The sequence below is a fragment of the Vombatus ursinus genome, unplaced genomic scaffold (genome assembly GCF_900497805.2).
Source record: "Vombatus ursinus unplaced genomic scaffold, bare-nosed wombat genome assembly UNPS02009573.1, whole genome shotgun sequence".
Taxonomy (NCBI): domain Eukaryota; kingdom Metazoa; phylum Chordata; class Mammalia; order Diprotodontia; family Vombatidae; genus Vombatus; species Vombatus ursinus.
This window is the reverse complement of record NW_020949351.1, coordinates 12,157,780-12,183,937: the sequence shown is the minus strand read 5'-3', so window position 1 is coordinate 12,183,937 and position 26,158 is coordinate 12,157,780. Positions and strand designations below refer to the sequence as shown.

The window sequence follows — 26,158 nt, the reverse complement described above, 5'->3', positions numbered from 1 at the left end:
GTAGTAGTAGTAGTAGTAGTAGTAGTAGTAGTAGTAGTAGTAGTAGTGGTGGTGGTGGTAGTAGTAGCAGCTCATGTGCATTTGATGTTTTCAAGGGAATTTCTTCACAACTTCATTGTGACATATATGATGTAAGTCTGTTTCACAGATAAGAAAACTGAGAATCAGTAAAGGTCTGTGGTCCACAGGTAGTAAGTATCAGAGCCAACATTAAAACTCAGATCTCCCTGGACTTGAAGCCAGTGCTTTTTCACTCTATCATGCTACCCGTTAGTCTGTCTTCATGCCTGCTTTAAACAGAATCACTAAAAGCAGAGGACAACCTGAATAAATCAGAGACAAGATGTTCAGCTTGAAAAGATAAGAAGAACGTTGGTCTTTCAGGGATTTTTTGGAGGGTTTTTCACTTCAAGCAAATATTCTTTCCTTTCACTCTGTCCCTGCCCGAACTGTGCAAAGTTGTTAGCAAGTTTAGATCTTATCTGTAATGTCATTCCCAGTTTAGTTTGTTTTGTAATGAATTTGTATCCCTTTTCTTCCCTGTTGGAGGAGGTTGCAAAGGAGTCTACTTGTTTATGTAAACAGCTGTTAGGATTTATGATTCTAAATTAAACCTATTAAAATTGAGCCTCTTCATATTGGTACCTTAATTTAAAGGCTGGTTTTTAGGGATGATTTCTATTATATTTAATGTTGAATTTTGTAAATGTTATTTATTAATGTTGTGTAATCAGTGACAATTTCCTGGGTAACAGGTTTATGCATATAAATAGCACTTGATTTAAATATTAAAGAACATTTAATCATGGTTATTTACCATACTTTTACATAAAAATATCCCATATGAATAATTTTTTAATTAATTTTTTCTTGTTGCCATGATTAATATTTAATGGGAAACTCATATTGAAATCAACTTGAAAGTGTATTTTTAGGGGAAAAATTCCATTTAGTAATTAACATTTCTTTTTTCTACATTTAGTCACATATTAGAAATATGTTTTGACTGTTTCTTATAGAAGTTCTCTGTTTTTGTTTAATTTTTCAGCTGTTTATTTTAACAGGACTCCTAATGTTTTCTTTTTTTATTATACAGTTGTATTCTGTAAGAAAACAATTGCGATATCCTGATTATTCATTCTTTCTCTAGATTAAGTAGTAAGGGATGAAAGCTTGGAAAGCAGCATTGTTTTTCTCAAAGAAAAATCATTATATTCTGTGGTTCACAAACCTGTCAAGACATAAATACAATATAAATGACTTTATGTTCTTTAAAGTTCATATTGGGAGAATTTGAAATATTTTACATATATACAAGTCTTTAAGGAATGCTTTTCAGAAGTGTAATAAGGAACAGTGTTTTAGGAAATTGCAATCTGTTTATACTCTAGATCTTTATTTTACTTTTTTGTCTTTGGAAAACCATACTTCCTTAGCTTAAAAAAAAAAGATTATTTTTGCCCATAATACTACTTATGTGACTAATTATTAATACTCTGCTACCAGGAATGAGAATTATATTAATGTTAAGAACATATTTAATAAAGGTTTTTAACTTTAGCATCATGAATAATAATTGTTTGCCAGTGTGTAGTATTTTTGTTGGTTGATGATTTCAGTTCTTATTTTTATACTTTTAAAAGTTTTTATATGTTATAGTTTTCCTTCTGACCTTTTAATTTGATGCAAAAAGCCAAATTAATTAATTGTGCTGATATTTCTTAGTAAATTAATTTTCTAAAATTTCTGTTGCCCCTCTTTTTTGTTAGAATCCTGCATAATTTTTGAATGTTTCTTAGTGAGAGTGACTTATAAAATAATGTTGCTTCATAAGAGTGATTTATAAAATAATTCATTATAAGTCTTCTCATTTTGAAGTTACAGAGGCCTTTTATGTACTAGCTTGTTTTACTTTTATTAGCTAGAAATCTGCTTTTTGCATTTAGTAGGCTATTAGACATGTTTGGAATATGAATTATATACATGTACACACATATGTATTTTAGTTATTTATTTATAAATATATTATTTATTATCCTTTATTAAAATGGAATTCTGTAGTTCAGAGACACTTCAAAGATCATGTATTTTAGTTATTTTACAGGTGAAAAACAGAGTATGGTGGGTTAAGAGACATGTCCAATGTCACATACTTAGTTTCTGGTACCAGCTTTATTATTCTCTTCCCTCACAGTCTATTGCTTTTTTTCCACGATATAATTCTGCCTTAGGTGTAGGTTGAGCATAGCTTTATTCTGGGACTGATCTAAGATTTTATTCCTCCTGGAATAAAAGATATATGGTGAGCATAAGTAGTTTCAGTATATCTGGCATATCAGCCCCTACTTGGCTGTAATCTAAGTTCAGAGGCCAGTCCTAGACTTAATTAATTGAAATCCTTGCATGGGAGATGCTCACGACTAGTACAAATCCTTTAAAGGACTAACTTAATTTAACCATTATGTAAGTATATCAGTTTTCTCAATTGAAAGCTTCTTGTGCTTTCTCAGACCTAGATTATAAACATGGGTTGTCCTCAAATCTGAATTAGTGTATCTGAGTGTAGTGAGAAATATTTAGGATATTTTCACTCATGTGGAGCATATTTTTCTGAAGAAATATAATTATACATTGTATAGCATCTGACTTGAATATATGTTTGTTAACATCTCATTCTTTGTACTTCAAGTGTTAGTAAAATGAGAACTAAGTTTATAGGATCAGAACCAAAATCTTAGTGTTATTAATTGAGAATGTCTCTTCCATTTTCCTTTTTTTATTAGTTCTGAAAACTTAAGCTAGTAAACAAAGATAAAAGTAAGAATGACAGTTAATGATCATAGACTAGGATGAATGGCTCCAGTCAATATGTGCTTTAGCAGGAAGAGACAGTTTCCAACAGAAATAGTTTAGGAAGGATTCATTGAAGGATGTACAATCGAATTGAAATTTAGAGTAAACCCAACCTCCTCTTGTGTCTATTAAAACACAAAAACATCAAGGCCATTTCTGTTAAATTGTACATTTTTTTTTATCTTTTAAAGTGTTAGTACTGAGAATAGATTTAATCAAAACTCCCAGTTATAGACCTCAACCTGTAGTTGAACCAGTCTGAAGAGAGTCCCCCTTTCTACCTGAGTTGACTTGCTGTAATGCTTCTTCCTTGTCTTTTTTTCATAAGGAGAGTTGTATTTGTGAGTGAGAAGGCTTCTTTTGAAATTTGAGAAACTTGTATTCTAAATTCTGGGGAAAGAAATTTGTGTTCACAGCAGACTACATGACAAGACTATGAGGGTAGCCTTTTCAGGGCTGCTTATCCACTTTTGGTGTCTGTCTCTCACCCAACTCTCACCTGTGGCTCCAAGAAGCTATAGCATTTGTAGTGGCCACACCCCAATAAAACATCTTGGCAGATGGGCTAAACCAGGTTAAAGGTAACTGATGGGCCTCAAACCTGTCAGTGAGTCAGGAGGATGTCTGTTACAACAATTTGAATACTTCCTTGGCAAAATGGGTGGAAAAGAACAGTTTGTTCCAATGGCCATGAAGGCAGCCAAAACAGGCTCTGTGGAGCACTTAGTTTGGTCAGACATTGAAGACACCATGGTCATCTACTGCATCCCAGGCCATTGCCAGTTATCTTGACTTTTGTCTTGCCACTGAACTTTGATGATTCTGGAAGAGAGAGTGAGGCTGAGACTTTGCACAACTCTGCCTTGCTTAAATCCAATTCACATGCAAGTCAAGATATCACCCTGTGATGTCATTAGTTCTCTGAAAATGAAGGACAAATAACAACATAAATTTTCTAGCATTATTAGGTTGAAAATAGGCCTTTGTTGTTTCTAGTTACAAGCTTACCATAACTTACTCTTACTGGCTTGAAAGAAGGTTTTCTTTGAAATTTAACCAAGTTAATTCATGGAATCTTTTTTAAAATTAACATTTTTTTTCCCATTTGTATTTGCAGATAGTACACAAATAACAGTGCAAGTTCTAGAATTGCTTGCAGAAGTTGTGATACTTATTAGAGATTCATTGTCTGAAGATATCTGGGATGACAACAGCCTTTTTGCTTTAGACTTGGTAAGAATTAAAACTTTCAGTAATGTGGTATTAGTAATACTACTAAGGATTCACAATCTTATTAATGTATGTATTTTTTTCATTAATCTAGATCTTAACCCATTGATGCCTTTTCATCCCAGGTGATCTTGTGTCATTGTTCTTACATAAATACTTCATAGTGGATCATAGTAAGCCAAAGGCTTTTTACTGGGCCTTTTAATGTTCTGTGGATAATGGTGCAAACACTAGGACTGTGCATCTGATATCCTTTGCTTATACTGTCTTGTTTTCCTGTCATACATATCCTTAATGTCTTTTATGTCATTTCTTATATTCATGTCATTGTTGAAAGTATACTGAAACTACTTATGCTCACCATATATCTTTCCATTGCTCTTTAAATCTCTGTTTCTGACAATACAGATTTTCAAGGTGTTAGTGATAATGTTTAATGTACCATGCTTATATTTTGTGTATAAGAAAGAAAAATCTCTTTGGTCTTGTTCTAATAATTAAAAGAGTGAACATTGCAGAGATTCCGTGAATGACTCTTTTGACATAAGAACAATACAATCTATTTCGATTCCAGTCAACCAACTCTGCTTACAAATGTGGATGGATTTTACAATCTCCTAACAGAAACCTCTTTCTCTGACCCTGACCCTGCTACACTCTTATGTCCAGGGCCCATTTAGAAAATATAGTTTGCACTGGCTTCTTTCTCACTATTTATTCTTTAACCCTTTTTAAGCTGGTTTCTGCCCCCATAATCTACTGAAACGTCTGTCGACATATTATTGTTTTTAAAAATAAGCTTTAATTGATATTGTCTGTTTTTTACATCACCATAGCATCCCATGATTCCTCCCCATTTCCCTTCCTGAGAGCCATCCCACATGACAAATAGTATTTTTTTAGAGAGGGAAAAAAAAATCAGCACAATTGATCAATACATCGAAAAAGTCCAAAAACATGTGCAAGATGTGATACCTGTGAACTTTCCATCTCCACAAAGGGGTAGGTTAGGGGTGTCTTCTCATATCTCTTCATTTGAGTCTCATTGATCTTTATAATTTGTTAATTTACTTTTGATTTTTTGGTGTGTCATTGTTCTCTCCATTTACATTACTATAGTTACTGTGTATATTGTTTTCTTGACTCTACTTAAGTCACTCTACATCATAGGTTCATTTCTTATAGCACATGTACCACATTTTCTTTAGCCATTCCCAAGTTGATGGGCATCTGCTTTGTTTCCACTTTTTTTTCTTTTTTTTTTTTTTTTTGGTGAGGCAATTGGGGTTAAGTGACTTGCCTAGGGTCATACTGCTAGTGTCAAGTATCTGAGGCCAAATTTGAACTTGGGTCCTCCTGACTCCAGGGCTGGTACTCTATCCACTGTGCTACCTGGCTGCCCTCTCCACTTCTTACCTATCACAAAAAAAAAGTAGTAAATATTTTGGAGTACATGGGGCCTTTTTTCTTATTGATGATTTCTTTGGTGTATAAGCCTAGTTTTGGAGTATCTGGTTCAAAAGGTACAGACATTTTTGTTACTTTATTTACATAATTCCAAATTGCTTTCCAAAATTGTTGTACCATTTTACAAGTCCATGAACAATATGTTAATGTACCTATCTTTCTATAACCTCTTGGGTTCCTTGAGAACTAGGATGGTTCCGTTTTTGTCTTTGTATCTCTGATACCTAGCATAGGGCTTAGGACCAAGAGATACTTAATACAGGCTTGGTAATTGATTGATTCTTACCTATTCCTCACTTCTTCACATCCTGTTGATTCTTTCTCTCCAGTATGTCAGATGTCTCTTTCCTGTATATTTGCAGAACTGTTAGTTCAGGCACTTAGCATTTTTTGCCTGTATATTAGCTTTTGTTACTGTTCCTCCTGCCTATAACTTGTCTTCAATCTGTCCCTCACAAATCTGCCAGCGTAATCATTCATCCTCCACAAAGTTGCATGCGTGATTTTCCCAATCTGAATCCTGTTATGATCTTGTCATGTTTTTGCTCAATTATCTTTCAGGGGCTTTGTATTATCAATAGGATAAAATACTCCCAATCCTGGTATTTAAGGCCCTCTAACATTATTTTATAATTAGTGTAGTATTTTAAGGCCTAAATACCTCAGTTTCTTCCTCTATAAAGTTGGGGCAACTAACAGTGTTTGCCCCAGTATAGTTTTTGTATAATACTTTTGAAGTTGTCAGATCAAAGGCACATTGGTATAGTATTCTTAAGAGTTTTTCTTATATTAAAATTTTTCATTTAATGAATTTTTCCTTTGAAGTACAAAGAATCTATTATCACTTGTTATTAAAATAACTTAAAAGTTTTTGGTCATAAGACTTCAATCTGCAAATTAATGATTCACTTTTAACTTCTGGCTGCTATTCTTTTTGAATGTAGTGAATTATTTTTACTTTAAAGGTTAAATCTATTACTTAAGTTATAGCTCATGGGTTGGAATTATTAAGTCAAATAAAACTGCTTGAAATAAGTAGAAATAGTACAAAAGATTTTCCAAGAATTATGTATTCTAAGAACTGAAAATTTTTGTTTTACTAAGCAGTCATTCAAAGGCTAATGATATTTACTAAATTCTTTCATTGAAGTGAATTAGAGAAACATGAATTGGCAACTACAACAGTATTTAAGTTTGCCTAGAGCTTTTTTCCTCCTGTGAGTATAATATTATACTTTTTTCCCCCCAATTACCTTAATACCTTGCAAATGAGCTGCAATTGAAGAATGAGATTTTCCTTTTAAATAAATTTTCCAGATAATTTAAATTTTCACTCGTGAAGTGCCATATTTTCAAAATCTTATAAATTTTTGTTGTGAACCTTTAACAATATATTATGTCTTCTTTGTCTTCAAACAGAAAATAGCGTACATGTTTAATATTTTCTTCAAGGCATTGTACACTGATGACTATAAGAGTTATTAAGGTAAACAGAGATGTTTGCTTTCTGTGCTAAATGAGACTGCCTTATCCTCTTACTTGTGGGCCTATTTTTTATTTTTTTTTTCCTCTTCTGATGGAAAGTGGTCAGTTATTTCTTAGTAATGGCGTGGAATCATGAGTTTCAGTTTTGGAAAGAACTTTTGTGGCCATTTAGTTCAACAAATTCAAATGGACTTTCCACTACCACCTACTCAATAGCAGTCATCTGTTTGATGACTTCCAGTGAAGGAAAACCCATGGCCTCGTGAGGCAGACCATTCAATAACTTTAGCAATCCTGGAAACATAGGATATAAGGTTAGACTAACATACTACATTTTCTTGATAAAGCCATGCTGAGTCTTTGTGATCACCTCTTTACTTTCTGGATATTCCTCAACTATCTCGTTGCAAAAGTGTTTGAGAATTTTGCTAGGAATCAAAGCCACTCACTGGCCGATAGTTGGCAAATTTCCTTCTGGTTTTTTTGCTTTTAAAGGTTGGGATAACATTTGCTCTTTTTTTTCAGTGCTATTTTCTGTAATCTTTTAGATATTACTGGCAGCAGTTCATCAGCCACAACAGGCAGTCCTTTCAATACCCACGAATGTAGTTTATCTGAATTAGATTAGTTGAACTCATCAAGGACAGCTAGGTACTTGATTACTGTCTCCTGTAATAGCTGCTTTTGCACTTTGTTCTCCCACATAAAGGTCATTCTTCTTGGAAGAGAAAACAAAGTAAAAATTGAGCAGCTCTGCCTTTTCTCAGGCATCAGTTATCATTATCCCATTCACACTGAGCAATGGTTCTATCTTTTCATTGGTCCTTCTCTTTTCCCCAATATTGCTTTAAAAAAAATTACTTGTTTCTCGCTACATTGATGTTCTGTCCATCCTCTTCCTCTATGATTTCTAGAGTTTGTTACATGGATATATATATCTTATTAATATATAATGTTAAACTATACCACTTTATTGTATCTGTAGAAAGTTTTAACAATGTGATCTGTTTGTATATTATAGAATGATGAAGTATAATCTTTAAACTGTGATCCTTTCAAGATGGGTGTCTCACTATTGCCAACAGTTTTTTTTTTTCTGAAAACTCCACATTTTGGTTATTCTTCTGAGTGTTCTTTGATCCATACTTGGTGCTGCTACTCTTGATTCCTTTTTTTTTTTTAATAAATTTTTATTGATTTATTTGTTTTACATCACCAAAATTTTTCCCAGAATCCCTTTTCCCTCCTAGAGAGTTATCCTATATAACAAATAATATTTTTTCATAAACAAAAAAAGAAAAAAAGCAAAATTGATGAACGCATTGAAAAAGTTTAAAAAATATATTTAATGTACCATATTCATATCCCTCCTCCCTCTTCAAAGGAATGGGGTGGGGGCGACATATTCTCTTATTTCTTCTTTACATGCTTTTTCTTTGTAATTTTGCAACTTTTATGTGGTTTTCCATTTACATTATAGTTATTGGGTATATTGTTTTCTTGGCTCTACCTATTTCACTCTGCATCAGTTCATGTACTTCTTTTCTTGCTTCCTGGTTTTAACATATTTGTCATTTCTTATAGAACAGTGATATTCCATTATGTTCATGTACCACAGTTTGTTACCATTCATCAGTCAAAGGGCATCTCCTTTATTTGCAATTCTTTGCTATCAAAAAAAGTCCTTTGTAATCTATTTCTATATCCATCCATCTATGTATGTCTCTGCCTATATATTAGTATATATGAGGGCTTTCTTCTTCTCAATACACCTCCTTGGTGTATAAACCTAGTAGTTGAATCCCTGGGTCAAAGGGTATGGACATTTTAGGCACTTGATTCACATAATTCGAAATTGTTTTCCAAATGGTTATACAGAATCACAGCTTTACCAACAGTGCTTTAGGGTGCCTTTGATTCATTTGTAATAGGAAACTAAGAGGGATAGTATTGCTTGGGAACTAATGAAATAACTTTTTTTCTGTAAGGAGCTTGACCTTTTTTCAGGTACTATATTTTTGTTTCCACTTGGGAAAATTTCTAACTCATTAAGTAGAAGAATATAAAATTTTGTCAAGTTTCCTCAGTTTGACACTTAATTACTCTTTGATTGCTTTTGGTATTTGGTACTAAATGGGTATTTAATATGTAGAAGCATACTTTTGTGTTATGCCTTTCGTCACCTATAGTTACTGGACACATAGCAGATTCAGCAAATACTTGTTCATATATACAAGATATATTATTATTGATTAATATATAAGATATATGAAAGATAAAAATGTACTAACTTAGCGTGATAAGAGACTAGCAGGAGGTTTATAATTTATTAAGTTTTGCTGGTACTAATAATAAGCTAATTATGTTGGGACTTGACATCGTAGATGAAGTTAAGATCTATTTTCTTCTTTAGGCTTTCATGGAACAGTACTATCTTTTGGTATCATTTAACCTTTTCAGATGAAGTTTTGGTAGCCTTTTCACATGGAAATAACTTTTGGTGCTTAGTTCTTCACTGACTACTGAAAAATGGCTCTGTATTATTTTCATGCAATTGCAACCAGTATTTATACTTTTTTGTTTTTGTTCTGTTTTCAGAAACTAAAGCTGTTTGTAGTCATGGATTCACTTGGAGAAACCATCTCCTACCACAAAAACAATGTCAATTCCGAAGAGCCAGATATGGTGATGTTAGTGCACCATAAAATGTCTTTTGTCAGCATCTCACTTTTTACTGTTAGACTGTTGCAAACACTTCTTCCAGTAGAAAAAGTAAGAAAGAAACATTTTTTACTTGTAGCTTATTGAATAATGTCAAGATTTTGAATGAGAAATATCTTTTTGACATTTTGTACAGGGAAGGATAAAGTACTCTGCTTTTATTCAGGTCAGTAAGAGTACTGGCTCTGTAGTCAGAGGACCTGGGTTCCATTCCTGTCTCTCATATTTATGACTGTGTGACCTTAGGAAAGTTATTTAACTGCCTTGACCTTAGTTTCCTCAATTCTAAAATGGGAGAATTGGACTAGAAGGTCTTTGATTTACCTTCCAGTACTAAATGTATGATTGATAAAGTAGCTGAAATATGGTATTCATAAATTGATTTGATTACTAAGTTTTGGAAATCCCTAGAGGGATTTATACAGTATTGTAGAGAAATGCCAAAGCTTCTTGAGTCCTAGTCAGTTTTCTTTTTAATAGCCAAAATTTGTATGTTTATTTGTATCCTTGGGAATCCTTATGAATAAATTAGCAAAGGGTTGCCTAGAAAATATCCATTTTAGATGAAGTAAGTAGCGTTAAAGAATATTTCATGCAAGCTGTGGAAAAGCTACTGAATTATCCTCTTTGCTATTAGTAATCCATCATTCTCCTTATTTCCTATATCCAAAATAATAAGATTTTTAAATGAAACTTAGGTAAAACTAAAATTTCACTGATGCTTAAATTTTAACCCTTAGATTTTTGTTATATGAGGTTATGCTGCCCTCTGTCTGTTGCTAGCTTACTAAATTGTGTTATGAACAGATAGTGGAAAACAACCTTAAAGGAGATAGCTTTATTTCCTCTTTAGAAAACCCACCAAAATCTTGACTGGGGTTTGGAATGCAATCTGCTGTCATGGAACAGAAGAAAACTGATTTGTCCAGAGCAAGAGTTTGAACCCATGACCTTGGCCTCATTTATGTGGTTCTCTGAATCTATTATATCCACTGTGTAGATATAGGTGTCAAAGGAGACAAATGAAACTGTTTCTGTTCCAAAAGAGGCCTCATTTTTACCATAAAAGTCCTATTTGCAGATACTGAAAAATGAAGTTTCCTTTGATTTTTAATGTTTTAAAAGGGCTCCTGTGTCTGTTCCTAAGAGTCTCTTATCTGTAGTTTTAGCTTAAAAATTCCATTCTTAGTGCTTTTTAAAATGTGCATGTCCCACATTTCCTTTTTATTAAAAGATTTTACTTTTTCAACTAGTTTAGTTTTTGAAATTTGTTTTTCAAACAGTAAAAAAATTTCATACTTTGTGATTTCCATAAAATAAAGAACAGTGAAATACCCCCTTATTAAAGCTAGAAGTTTAGCTGCAGCTTTGTCACTTGATCTTTTGTTCTGAAAATTTAAATTATCTTTCCTTTTTCTGATTGATTCATGAAATTTCACTAGGAAATTGGAAGCACTTTAAAAAAATGTGATATACTGAATCAGAGTTGGAAAGGGCCTCACTGGCCATTTGGTCCAACCTGAACCTTAAAAAAGAATCTTTGCTGCAGCTTGCCAAGCAAGTGGTGATTGGGACTGTACTTCAATACCTGTAGTGAAGGTCACTTTCCTCTACTTTGGGATAAGTCAAATTTTTAGGAAGCTTTTCCTTATAGAAAGCTTAAATTTGCTTTTTCGCAACTTCTAGCTATTCTTCCTAGTTCTGCTCTAGGGCCAAGTAAAACCTTATTACTCTTTAACTTTATAGCCTTTCAGATATTTCAAAGCAGCTCTCTGTTAGCACCCCTTTTCTTTTTTTCTCCTGATTAAGTATCTATACTTCCTTCAACTAGTCCTCATTTGGCATGAACTTGAGGCTCCTGTACATCCTAAATGCCTTCTTCTGGATGGTTTAACAATGTCCTTCCTATAATAATTTTGTATCCAGTAATGAAGGTTAACCCTTTATATGGATCATGAATTTTGATACTATAAATTGGTTCTTCAGATAGAATATGGGAACATTTTAAACCTTAAACTAAATATCTCTTTTGCAATTACAATTAATATTGCATTTTTCTTTCTCCCTTCTTTTTATGTATTGTGCTGATATGGGCATATATGTATATATACAAATGCATGTATGCTTAAAAATTAATTCTTTTAAATTCCATCATAGGCAAGCCAGTTTTTACCAGAAAGCTTGATGACTGCATTGTTCCATATTTCTCTGGAAATGCCTTTGTCCTTGGACTATCCAAATATTCATGAGACTGTTATTGCCTATTTGGAACAACTGAATTCTGAAAACTACACTATTTATAAGGGAACTGCAAAGATAGTTTATTCACTTGATTGCAGCTGTAACTTCATGACTGATATGGAGAAAGAGGTAGAAAACTTTTATATCTAATGTAAATCCTGTTGACAAAGTCTTCACACAATTTAAGTTATAATTTTTAACCAAGACAAAGGACAAAAGGTTGCCAATTGGAGGTGTAATTTTAAAATTACATTAATAGGATAAAGTGAAAAAAGTAAAATTCTAAATATCTGAAATAAATAGCAGTAGTTACTAAATGAAATGATAGTGCTCATTGACAAATTTTTGTTAACTTAGTGTATGACTATTAAAAACTTATATGGTCTAGATTTTCATAGGTCCCTAATTAGGAACTTTGAAAAGCATCTTTTTTGAGAGTAGAAATGATACTATTGAGTGCATTGTCATAATAGAGATTATGTACTGTGGTATCTCCCATTAGAGGTCATTCACTATGTGATTGCTGACTGGTACCTTAATGACCTAGAAGAGTTAATGTGCCTTTTAATTGCTAAGAAAATAATCTAAAACTAAGACATTTATTTAGTCACTGGGAAGAATGATCTCACTTGACTTTTAACCTGAAAACATACCGAGATGGATCCATAAAATACTTAAGATCACAGAGAATGTATTACTTGAATTCGGATTCTACTTGTACTTTATTTCAACCTGTTTCCCCTCCCAATTTAGGATGTTTACTAGGTACTGTTACTTTATGAGTAAGGTGATGCTCTGACATGCCAACCATGACTAAGTTTAAATGTTTCTGCTTTAGATATTTTCATAGTCTCTCATAGATCTTTGAGGGCAGGGGCTATTGCATTCTTTGTACTTGTAACTATAGCACTTAGCACCATGTCTGACACATGGTGGGCACTATAAATGCTTACTGATTTATTGATAATTCTTTTATAGCATGATGCCTTATATAACAGCTTCTTAATATATGTTTATTTAGTGAATAAATAGGTCAGTTAATCACCAACAGGTATTTATTTATTGGGTAATTATTATATTCCTAACACTGCTTTGTGAGGCCTTCACAATGACTAGAAGACATTTTTATTGTCCCTGAAGAGTTTATAATCTATCCAAGAATGCAATACTTAAAAGAATTAACCATAGACCCTGGTAACTCTATTGCATTTCTAAATTTAGTTATCACTGTGCTTGGGTAGAGTATATGACATTTGTGATGATTTTTTTAATTTTTCTGACTCTAGTTCCATAGAGTTGAAATGCTTAGTGTACTTACGCGAAAGTGTATTGAAAAGAATGAGTAATGACCTCAGGGTCTAAGAATGTTCTAATTAATAGAAACTGTTCAACTGGCTGCTGAGGATTGTATAATACATGAATCTGACATTTTCCTATTGCGTTCTGCATCTTTTCCAGGGAGAGAAGAATCTCTTTGAGTTAGTGGAGATGGCAAACCAAGCTATATTTAGCCTTTCTTATCATCAGCACTTCCCATTAATAAAGAAGATCATCTGTCTGTGTTCAAACATGTAATAATTCCCTTCTTACAATGGTTACGTTATATATGATAAGATTATTTGTTCGGAGTCTGATATTTCTTATTAGGCTGCAGAGGGGTCAGGATGGCAGTATATTCTAATCTTAAGAATTTTGTCTTTTTGTAAGATTTCTCCCTTTTGAAGTATGTTACCACATCAATTGCTCTGTAACATAAAGGAAACTTTAAATGTTCAAAGCTATAGGCAGAAGCCCATACTAAAAATTATGATTGAATTTCCACACACTTGTTTTGATAAGTATCTAAAAACATAGTTTCAAGTGCATTTATATCCATTTTTTTCCCCATTCAACAAATGTTTATTAAACATCATGCAAACAGCAGGGATGTGGAGAAGAAGTAAAAAACAAAACAAAACAATCCGTGCTCTTAAAGGTCTACATTTGCTCCAGAGGTAGGCTAGGATTTACAGTGAACACTTAAAGGCAGTGGGGTGGTCTGAAGGCCTGGATTTGGCTGACTTTTATAGTGAGATTCTTTGGTTGCGATCCACTTTACGTTCCTGGCAGTGCCCAGAAACTAGAAGGCCTCACTACAGGTGAAGACCTTTCTTTCTGTCAAAGCAAAGACTAAAAATTGTAAAATTGAACATAGAGAAGGCAGGCTCTCATAGCAGGGAATTTAAGTGAAATGTGGGGATAATCTCAGTCAGGAGACAGTAGTAGGACATCCTCCAAGTAGCCCAGTCAGATATATAAAAATTATAGGGAGCATTCCAGCATAATCCCTATGATGTCTGCAGAGGTTTTTCCAAGTTCTTGAAGGAAGTTTTCAAGTCAGAATTTTTAAAAAGTAGCTCATTTTCCTTAAAACTGTAGCACAAGGCCATCTCCTCCAAGGAGTTTTCTTTAATGAATTCCTCCAGTTCTTTATAATTTATGAGCCTAATCCCTGATTAGATTTTTCAATAATGCTCTTCTGCAATAATAATAGATCATATTTATATATGTATATGTTATTTTTGGACTAGAATTTTCTTGGTGTAGGGAACTAACTCCCCGTGAGGAAATTGCCTCTGTTCTTGCACATTGTCACATGCTCTGTAACTTAGTTCCTTACTTTAAAAAATTTTTTTACATCTCTCCTAGAGATCTACTAATTGTACCAAAGAACAAAAAAAAGAAAAATTAGTAAAACTGACCAAGGCATTGACTAAGTTCTACATTGTATATATTGTTCAGTACCCATAGTTCCCAACCTCTAAATTCATTAATTCTATAACAAGCATTATTAAGGATTCATATTAAGAATATTGAGCTTCCTTATGTGCAGTGGTCAAAGACAATAACTTTTTGTTTTATTTAGGGTTGGATGGTCATTCTTATACAGGACTTGGGCATTTCCATTAATTGGGCAAGTTGAAAATCCATAAAATCACTCCTGTGGCTTTTATTTTGTGTATTTTTCAGCTGTGCTAAACTAAGAATGAAAGAAAATACACATTTTCTAGGTTTAATATAATCTTCACATTACTTATCACAGATCTGGAATAAGTTGTCATTGATTGAATGTCAGAGTATAGTATCTTCACTATAGCCATAACTTGTTTTAGACATGAAGACTATAGAAATAAAGATATATGAAGAACTTCAAGATCCACCAAAGAACAGTGAAAGCAATTAAGAGATTAGAAAGAGATTATATGTGATGAAAGACTAAACAAAGCCAAGATTTATCTATCATAGAAAATAAAAGGTAGAATGTTCTAAATTAACAGTGGTTACTGGCTATTTTCCATTTCTACTGTACATAGAGCAGGAGTTAATTTACATTGCAACAGCAAAAAGGTTATTTCAGGTATGTGGAGATAGAACCAGGTATAAATGAATTACTAAAGAAGTCAGTGGATTCTGTACCCTGGAATCTCTTCAAAAACAAGTGATAATTGTTGCTAGGTCCATATTAGCTGTTCAGTAAATCTTCAAGGGTCAATTGAATGAATTGGATAGGTTAAATTATAGAATTTTATATAATTGTATTTATGGAATAAAGGAAGTGGGAAGCAGTGATTTTTTTTTTCTTCAGCCTTTTTTTTGGTTCCCTATCATACTTCTAAATTTGTTGCATCACAGTTTTAAAGTGAATTAGGGTGGTAAAGACATTCCCACTCAGCTAAATCTTCTGGAATGTCATGTGAAAGCTTTTTGAGCTAGGTCAGATCACCCTTTACATCTTCCCCCCTAGGTCACTCATCTTTTTTTTTCCTCCCACCTAATAGTATTTTGTTTTTTCCAAGTACATGTAAAGAAAGTTTTCAGCATTTACTTTTATATGATTTTGAATTCCAAATTTTTTTCCTTCCTCCCTCCCCAAGATGGCATGCAATCTGATATAGGATATACATGTACAATCATATTAAACATATTTCCATATTAATCATGTTGAGAAAGAAGAATCAGAACAAAAGGGAAAAATAAGTGAGAAGGAAAAAAGAGAAAACAGTATGCTTTGATCTGCATTGAGACTTCATAGTTCTTTCTCTGGATGTGGATAGCATTTTCCATCATGAGTCTTTTGGAATTGTCTTAGATCATTGTATTGCTGAGAAGAGCTAAGTCTATCATAATTAATTATTGCACAATGTTGCTGTTATTGTGTACAATGCCCTCCTGGTTCTGCTCACTTCATGTAAGTAACAGTTCATGTAAGTCTTTCCAGGTTTCTCTGACGTCTACCTGCTCATCATTCCTTATAGCACAATAGAATTTCATTACATTCATATACCACCACTTGTTCAGCCATTTCCTAATTGATGGACATCCCCATAATTTCCAATTCTTTGGCACCACAAAAAGAGCTGCTGTAAATATTTTTGTACCTGTGGATCTTTTCTATTTTTTTGTAATCTTTTTGGGATACAGACCTAGTATTGGTATTGCTGGATCAAAGGGCATGCACAGTTTTATAGCCCTTTGGGTGTAGTTCCAAATTGCTTTCCAGAATGGTTGGATTAGTTCACAGCTCCGCCAATAATGCATTAGTGGTCCAATTTTCCCACATCTTCTCCAACATTTATCATTTTCCTTTTCTGTGATATTAACTAATCTGATAGGTGTGAGGTGGTACCTCAGAGTTGTTTTAATTTGCATTTCTCTAATCAGTAGTGATCTAGAGCATGTTTTCATATGACTATAGATAGCTTTTATGTCACTCATCTAATACAATCTAGTTTAATATTATTTATGGTTTGCAAAATATACATCTTGTCAAGGCCTTTTCCCTATATCTGTGTATCTATATCTCAAAAGGAGTAGGCAGCCTACAACAAGAATGCGTTAAGTGGTACCAGAGGCAATTATTAGATTTTCTTTCTTTCTTTCTATCTGTCTATCTATCTCTCTATCTCTCTGTTAGTCCTTTTTTTGCTACTCTCCTTTCTTTTACAAACATTTTCTTAGTCATTTTTTCTTTTTTTTACTAACACTCTAGCCTTTCCAGTGATGCTGGCAGACATTGCTTAGCTCCATAGGTGGCACTTGGACTTAAAGAGATTGTTTTGTAATAAATTATTCTCAGTATTTTGTGTATACTACTAATTAATTCATCCCAACAACTGCTTCTAGATGGAAATCTGCACAGACTAGCCCATTACTACAGGAAGAAATTCAAAAGGTGTTCCTACGTCTGTTGTCATATCCTTTGCTGCCTGTGAAAGCTGAAAGTTATCACTGCTGTCTGGAAATTGTTCAGGTTGGAATGAAAACTTATTTTTTAAAATAAAAAAACTATTTGCTAACACATAACTTAATTCAGTTCATTTGAACTAAGTGTTTATTAACTGTGCCTAATGTGTGCATAGCACTGTGCTAGCCCACTTGGGATTCAGATATTATATTCTACAGGGGCATACAACGTGTGCACTGGGAAAGAAAAGATTTTGAATTGAGTGAAACAAGTGGGGGGATCAGGAAAGGCATTGTTTAAGAGGGGGTACCTGAGGTGAGCCTAGAAAACTGTTAAGGATTCTAATAATTATACCTAATATTTGTATAATATTTTAAGGTTTCTAAGTAGTTTCTGTTCTTTATCTCATTTGGGCCTCACAAGAATCTTGAGAGGTAGGTACTTTAAATATTATTATGTCTATTTTACAGGTAAGGAAACTAAAACTCAAAAAGCATAAGTAGAACAACTATTACATTTCAAAGGATCCAAGGCTTCCTCTTAAGTCCAGAAGCCAATGGGAGAATATATTTCTGGCACCTTGAGATAGCATGCGTATAGTATTGGGGCTAGCAGAGCAAGTGCTGAATTCAGGACGTAGTTAATTGGCCATTTTGTCTAGAATGTAGAATAAAAGGAAAGCAATTGAAATTTTCATCTAACATTAGTTTGGAATCAGATTTTGGAGGATTTTAAATGCCAAGCTAAACAGTTTATATTTTAGAAGAAATATTGTAGGCAATTAGAGATCCAGTGAAGACTTGTAATGAGAGGAGTGATATGGTCAGATCTGTGCTTTAGAAAGATTTTTTTATTAGATCTCTGCACGATGGATTGGAGAGGAGAGACACTGGAAACAGGAGATGATTCTCCTGGACCATAGTCCAGGAGGATAAATGCCTGAACTATGATAGAAGTCATGTGAGCAGGGAGGTTTTAATTTAATTTTGTTTGTTTTCTCTTGACTTTATGAAATTGGTTTAATACATTTCTTAAACTTACTTGAATTTTAAGAACTAATTCAGTTAACATATAAGAATTTTATTAATGTGATTTTATATTTAGTGGTTAAACCACTTTATTTAAGTTTTTACTATATAAAATATTTGATCTGTCATATTAAATTAGACATTACTATTACTTAGGAAAAGTTGAATTCTACAAAACTGATTTATCATTGACTTCAGTTTTATAGTTTTGAATCTTCTGACCTTGGTTTTATCTTTTTTTTTTTAATAAAGAAAATAATCTAGTATAATCAAATGTTAGGATTAGCCTTAATCCATCATTTCATTAAGGTATCCCATCTTTCTTCATATTCCTTACCTTAATGCACTCCACACCTTAAATGGGTTGTATTACTGGCCCCAGCTTCCTTGAATTTTGCAGGTTATCCTCTTTCCTGGAATTTCCTCCTTTCTCATCTCTGCCTTTCAGAATCCTTATCTTTATTTAAAGTTTAACTCGGTGTCACTTTTCTGTGAAGCCTTATTGGCCTGTGTCCCTTAGCTTCCCACCCACTGCTTCAATTTTCCTTTGTATTTACTTATTTCTATACATGCCATATCCTATAAGCGTCTTTAGGGCTGGGATTATTTTTTTTCTTATATATCCTCAGCACAATTCTTTGTAAACAATAGACGCTCAATAAATGTCTGTTGAGTTAAGTTGAATTAAACTTATTTAACAGTAGTTCCCTTTGAACTCCAGGTGCCACCTATTGTACCTGGCAAAAAAAAAAAATTACTATAGACAAATGTTTTTAAAATTTGTCATTTACTTTTAGCTGACCTTTCATTTTTAGCAGCTTTTTAAGAAGTCATGGTTGCTGACTTCATTTTTTGGTTGATTCCTGAAGGTAAAACAAAAATTATGAACTAAAGAAGATTTGTAGAACTAAAATGTTAGAACTGAAAGAAAGCTTAGAGATCATGTATTCCCATCATTTTACATAGGAGAAAAATAAAATCTGGAGAAGGTAAGTGATATAGTAAGTATGTCTCTAGGGTAGTTATGCCAGAGATCTGTTTTATTTAGCATTTTTATTAGTCACTTGGATAAGGGCATAGAAGACATGCTTATTAGATTTGCATGTGACAGAAAAAGGGGAGAGATAGTTCACATGTTAGATGACAGCCAGAATTAAAAAAGATCTTGACAAACCAGAATGTTGGACTGAATCTATAAAATGAAATTTAATAGGGATAAATATAAATTCTTATGTTTAGAAATAGACTTCACCAAGGAGGTATGGCTAGGTAGCAATTATCTGGATTTCAAACTCAATTTGAGTCAGTGTTGTGATATGGCAGTCAGGAAAACTGATTCATTTTTAGCTCTTTTCATGGATCATAATGTCCAATATTGTGAAGGTGACAACCCCATTATACCCTGTCTTAGTCAGATCACAACCAGAATATTGTGTTCTGTTTTGGGAAAAACATTTTAGAAGAGACATTGGTAAAATAGAAAAACTCCAGAGGAAGTTAACAAAGATGATCAAAGACCTTGATATAATGCCATATGAAGGAAGTGGAGGATAGAAGCTTTGGGGGAAGGGACACCTCATAGCTGTGGTTCAATATATATGAAAGGATATCAAGTGGAATAGAGTTTAAATTTGCTTTTTAGCCCCAGAAAGAATAGCTAGAAGCAGTGGATAGAGATATAAAGAGGAAGATTTAGACTTGACATAAGGAAAAATTCCCTAGCAAATAAAATTATCTAAAATTGGAGTGGGCTACCCTGGAAGATAATGTATACTTCCTTGCTAGAGTTCAAAGCTGAATGAGCCCTTTTCAGGTATGTTGTAGAATGAATTTTCACTCAGGTACAAGTTGTAGTAGATGACGTCTCAGATCCCTTCCAACACTGAAATCTTGTGATTATATGACTTTTTCCGCATGTAGCATTTAAGAACAGAGCCAAGACCAGTACCATGCAAACTGACTTCAAATCTACCTTTTTGGGCTAGTGACATATTAGTTCTTTTAACACAGGCCTTGACATTCCTTCACAAGACCTTCTATCTCCTTTCTATGAGACTTTGCACAGACTGTTGGTCATCATTCTTGCAAGGTACTTCTTCTACACCTCCATAACTTAGAATCCTTAGTTTTTTTCAAAATTCAGCTCAAATGCTACTTCATATAAGAAGTCTTTCCTCATCCATCCAGCTGCTAGTACCTCCCCCTGCTGCAATTGCCTTGTATTTATTTTGTATATACTTAAGTGTGTATATGTTATATCTCTAGTAGGATGTAAGCTCCTTGAGGGTAAAGACTGTTTCATTTTGCCTTTGTATTCCCAGTACTTGTTACATAGTAGATCCTTAAAGTGATTTGTAATGATACCTTGTATTAGAAAATACATATTACTGTGCACAGATTACTAATAATATTTAACACTAGTACTCAAATTGATTTGTGATATTAATTTGGAAATTCCTTGCAGCAACGCAGATTGTAATCCATCCATTATTGCCTATGCTTTCCAATTCTTGTCTCTGGTACTCTTATAAGTTCTCCTCAGAGGCTCCACGCAATGTGTTGGAGGTTCTCCATCCTTTCTCTTGATATTTCCAGGGTACCAGTGGAGCACTCTCTGTTTAACCTTGCCGAGTGATCAGCTTTTGGTCATGTGACCAGTCCATTTTCTATTCCTATCATACAGTTCCTTACAAACATTTTTTATCCTGTTCTTTGGAGTTCTTCATATATGCTGTAGGTTTTTAATACCCAACATTCTTTTCCCCATTGTCCTTGGTGCCTATGATTTCCTTAATTTTTTGGAGGCAATCTTATTCCCTGACTTGTTACCATATAACAGTGATCGTAAAATGTTGGTATTAAAATAATGGACCTTTGCTTTTCTAGGAAGTGTGGGATCATTAAAAGAGGTCTGGAGATTCCTAAGATCAATTGAGCCGGCTCTTCTTTTGTTAAACTCTAGGCCCAACTCATTTGTTCAATTGCAGTCTGTACTGTCCATCTCAGAAAAGCTTCCTAATGGACGAGCCCTAATAAAAATACAATAAAAAATAAATAACATTACATTTTAAAACTAAATATGTATCCTGCATATTGGATCAGTATAGGAATGGTTTAGAGCTCCCCTTTGTATTTGAATTCGCCGCCATGCACTATGCCACTGCCTTTAAATTGGTAGTGGAGTTTGTATTACAATGTGAATTTGCTTTATTTATTTTTATTTTGATCTCATTTTTTAAGCAAATACTTGCAAAATAATTCTAATTACAGTTCCTATATTTCTTTGTGTTTATAAACTAATATAAATTATAACTATATGAGCAGTGAATTAGTGGCTTTGGACCAGTTTTCTGAGGCCTGTTCCTATCATATTGGACTTTCACATTATTGTACAAGAAGTTTTCATCAAAATTTCTTGTTAAGCTAACAGAAAATTACTGGGCTTCTTAAAATATAGAGGTAAGTGGGAAATTCTCTTGAAGTACAATGTTATTAATCTTATCTTTTTAATATTTTACAATTCTTTTAAAGAATTGTTTAGGCATCAACACTGTGGCAATCTCAGGGCATTCAGTCTCTCATGAAGTTAATTTTCTACTTCATCCAAAAGTATTGTATGAAATGTGCACATTTGGTCTTCAAGAATCCAAAGATGGGGTATGTATTAACACTAAACTGAAAAGAATTCCTTTATTCTGCAGATATTGAATTGGAGGAAAAACCTTAAGTTTCTAATAATAGCCGAGTAGATTTATTTTAAGCTCAAAAGAAACTGCCTTCTGAATAGGCTCAGTAAATGTTTTGCTCAAGTGGTGGGAAATATTTGGAGAATGTGACAATTATAACATAAAAAAATCTTGTATTGTGAGAACTTAGGTCAGTTGTTTTTTTCCCTCTTAAAGTTTTCATCCAGAAGAAAAAAAATATAGGTATACTAGATTATTAAAGGAAACTGATTCTTTCATAAAAAAGGGGGAAGAAAAACCCCAGATTTTAAAGGTCAAGAATAGAATTGGTAAAAGGAAGACACTTACGTAAGAATGCTATGTGAGAATATGCCATGTTGTCAAAATTAAAATCATTTTTTAGATATGTTGTTATACATTTGAATTTTCTTTTTTGGTCTTATCTGGTTATACCTAACTCACTTTGCCAGTATTCTATCTCTTTTTTCATTGAATGCTTCATCTTTGTTTTGAGCAGGTGAACTCTATTGTCAAGAATATTCTGATGTATTTGCTTCAGGGACAATTGATTATGACACCATTGACCTGGAACAAGTTTATTGAGTCTCTTTGTCCTGTTGTTCCAATTCTACAGGTACTTTGTTCTTTTCTGCTTTTAAGGTACTATTTATCTTGGCCTGAGTATGATTGATTTTTAAAGCATTCATGCAGGAAAACTGTTGCATTATATTAGAAATTTTCAAAAGGCCAAAAGTCAAGGTGTCTAAGAATAGGAAATGTGCCAGTAGCTTAAACAACAATAGCTAACTTTTACACAATTTATGTATTCAGGTGCTAGGTAAAAGAGTAAACTTGGTGACATTTAAGATTTTAACATCAGTTACTCCACCCAAGGAGCTCAGAGTGGTTTAAAAATTTAGCATATTAATTAAATAATTAATAAAGTCATAAGCTCATAAACTCATAGACTTACAGGTGTAAGGAACCTTAGAGGTTATGGAATCCAACACTCTCATATTTTACAGATAAGGAAACTAAGGCTAAAAAAAATTAGGTGATTTGTCCAGGGTTATATAGCTAGTAATGTCTAAGGTGGAATTTGGATCCAGGTCTTCTTGATTCCAGGTTCAGCACTCTAGCCACTAGGTCATTAATTCTCTTATTCAGTATAATTTAGTCAGTTGGCAATGGAGAGGCACCATCTGTGTCCTACTAGTCTGTAGTTTCTTTGTCACAGGATGGTTATGTCTGCCTTCTGGCCTAGAAAACTAGGGAAAGTGCAAGGGGGAGGATCCATGCAATGAAATACATTATTGTGCCTTACATATTATTATTTTTGTCTTAAGAAACTTAGCAAAATTTGCCTTTGGAACATATACTTCCATTAATAGAAATAATATTACATTATTTATTTTGGATGGCCTGTGGAGGAAATATATGGATTTGATAAATGGTTAAGCCTAAATTCATAAAAATTAGTGGCAGGACTGGGCTTATTACTGTACTGTAAATGATTTGCCAAGTTTCCCCATATTTGTAAGTATGATACCTCTTAAAGAAACTTTAGCTCACTGTTAATTTTTAATTTTTATTATTATCAAGTAATATTTATTGAACATATATAAGTACTCTAGTAACATGTTGGTGACACATTGTGTCCTATGAATCTTCCTTATTAGGAGAAAAATTTCTGAGAGCCCGAATTGCATAAATGCAATTCTATTACTTCCTAAAGGAAACAAAATAGGCACAGAAATGGTTTGTCAAAGATAAGATATATCACAACTGAGAGATTTCTAATCAATTTATACTTGTTTATTCCTGATAATTTGTTATTAAAATAGCCTCTTTTTATTAAGTTATTCAGCAAATTTAGAATAACTGCTAAATACATGATACTTTAAAAAAGCAGCAACATTGTTTTCATACTGCTAGCGCTTTGTTATTCACATAGTAAGATACTGGTTCAACCCTGATACAGGTCCTTATTATCTCATACCTAGACTTTTGCAATAGCCTGATTTGGTGAATCTGCCTGCCACAAGTCTCTTCCCATTCCAGCCCATCTTCCATTCAGCCACCAAAGTGATTTTCCCAAAGTGGTTGTTTGATTATGTCACCCTCCTACTCAGTACACTCCAGTGGCTCTCTGTCACCTCTAGGATCAAATACAAAATCTGTTTGGCATTGAAAGTCTTTTGTAACCTACAACAGGCTCCTCTCTTAATTTTATTTTTTTGGATGTCATCCCATCATAGTCAACTTATACCTACACGTTCCTTCTAATTGCCTTAATTATGATAAAGTTTTAGAAATTACATGTATCATCTTTCCATATAGGAGTATAAACAGTTTAACCTTATTTAAAACCCTTATGATTTCTCTTTCCTATTACCTTTTTATACTTCTCTTGAGTCTTGTATTTGAAAGTCAATTTTTTTGTGCCTCCTTTACCAATCTGTTGACCTTTTTTTTTAATGATTTTCTTGCATCTCTTTCATTCTCCTCCCACCCCCCAATTTTTCCTCTATCTCTCTTATTTTAGAGGTATTTTGGGAATTTTTTTTTTTTTTGCTTGAGATCAATTCACATTTTTATTTGAGGCTTTTCATGTAGCTGTTTTAACATTATTGTCTTCTGAGTTTGTGTTTTGCTTTTCCCTGTCACTGTAGTAGTTGTCTGTGGTCAGGTTCTTTTTTATTTCTAGCCTATTTCTTGATTTTTAATTTGATATTAAAGTTGGTCCTGCTCCCAGGGTTGAGAGAGGGCACTGTCCTAAGCTTCAGGCTTTTTTTGTGCTACTGTTTTTAGAGATAATTCTGAGGATCTGTAAATTTTCAGTTTTTCTAAGGTGGTATGATTTAAGGAGGTGTGGTCACTGATCTTCTGACCCATGCTCTTATCTGTGAAAGACTACAACCACTCCTTTCTGTCCTGGAAATGTGACCATTATCCCCGTTCCTGCTAGTGCTTCTCCTTGCCCTGTGACTGTGACTCGTAACTGTATGTGGGCAATGCAACATTGCCTCTACCAAGTGCCGGCAAAGGAACCCTTGTAATTTCCTTCTGACTAATTGTCTGACCCTCTAAGCTGTAAGGGCTTAGAGCTCTAGATCTAGAAACCACAGCTGTTGATTCAGTTCCCCCAAGACCTCCTGCTGGCTTGCCAGGATATGGCCTGCACTAGACTGTGCTCCACTCTCACCCAATGAAGTAAACCTTTCCTGTAGACCTTCTAAATTATTTTGGGCTGGAAAGTTTTTTCACCCTGTCATTTTGTTGGTTCTGCTGCTCCAAATTTATTTTGAGGAATTATTTTAATGTTCAGAGAGGAATTTGGGAGGGCTCAGGTGAATCTCTGTCTTTACTCTATCATCTTGCCTCTACCCTTCCTGTTAGATCATTTTTTAGAGAAATTTGGTGGTACCGTACATAGTGTGGTGGGCCTGTAGGCAGAAAGACCTGAGTTCAAATCTGGCTTCAGACACTTAATAGTTATTCGACCCTGGGCAAGCCACTAACCATTTGATTCTGGTTCCTCAATTGTAAAATGGGGATAATGAATAGTACCTACTTCATAGGTTGTTGTGAGGCTCAAATGACATAGTATTTATTAAAAAATGCTTAACACAGTACCTGGCTACATTTATCATATAAATGGTTATTCTCTTCCCCTTTCCTTATTGAGCACTTGCTATGTGCAAGACACTGTGTTAAGTGGGAATACAAAGAAATGTAAAACACCATTTGTGCCTTTAAAGGGCTATTATTCTAAAGGGGAGAGACAACATGTAAATAGTTATATACCATCCAAGATACACACAATATAGATGGAAGGTAATCTTAGAGGGAAGGCAGTGGGAGGACTGAGAAGGACCTCCTGCAGAATTTGACCTGAGCCGAGTCTTGAAGGAAGTCAGGGAAGTCAGTGGTGAAGGTGAAAAGGGAGGGCATTATAGGCATGGAGGATAAGCCAGTGAAAAGGCATGGAGCTGGAAGATGGAGTGTGCATACAAGGAATAGCTGGGAGGCCAATGTCACTGGATGAGAGGATATGTGAAAAGGAGTTAAGTGTGAGAAAACTGGAAAGGCAGGAGGGGCCAGGTTGTGAAGGGTTTTGAATGCCAGAGAATTTTACATTTGTTCCTCGAGGAACCACTGTAGTTTAATGAATGGGTGTGTGTGTGTGTGTGTGTGTGTGTGTGTGTGTGTGTGTGTGTGTG

At 33.8% G+C, this 26,158-nt stretch overlaps 1 protein-coding gene across 4 annotated transcripts in view; it reads left to right on the top strand.

Moving 5' to 3' along the window:
* Positions 1-26,158, top strand: part of RTTN (rotatin) — a 206,593-nt gene that overhangs the window by 22,438 nt on the left and 157,997 nt on the right. For 3 of the 4 annotated variants that reach the window (XR_003568290.1, XM_027852446.1, XM_027852444.1), the window contains exons 10-16: positions 3,971-4,086; positions 9,634-9,807; positions 11,914-12,126; positions 13,456-13,568; positions 17,161-17,287; positions 21,781-21,906; positions 22,450-22,569. Coding sequence is in view for 3 of the 4 variants with exons in the window: in XM_027852446.1 (XP_027708247.1) it covers positions 3,971-4,086; positions 9,634-9,807; positions 11,914-12,126; positions 13,456-13,568; positions 17,161-17,287; positions 21,781-21,906; positions 22,450-22,569 (989 nt within the window). In the remaining variant the exon portion in view is untranslated. The remainder of the gene's footprint in view (positions 1-3,970; positions 4,087-9,633; positions 9,808-11,913; positions 12,127-13,455; positions 13,569-17,160; positions 17,288-21,780; positions 21,907-22,449; positions 22,570-26,158) is intronic. The other variant, XM_027852445.1, reaches the window with a different exon arrangement.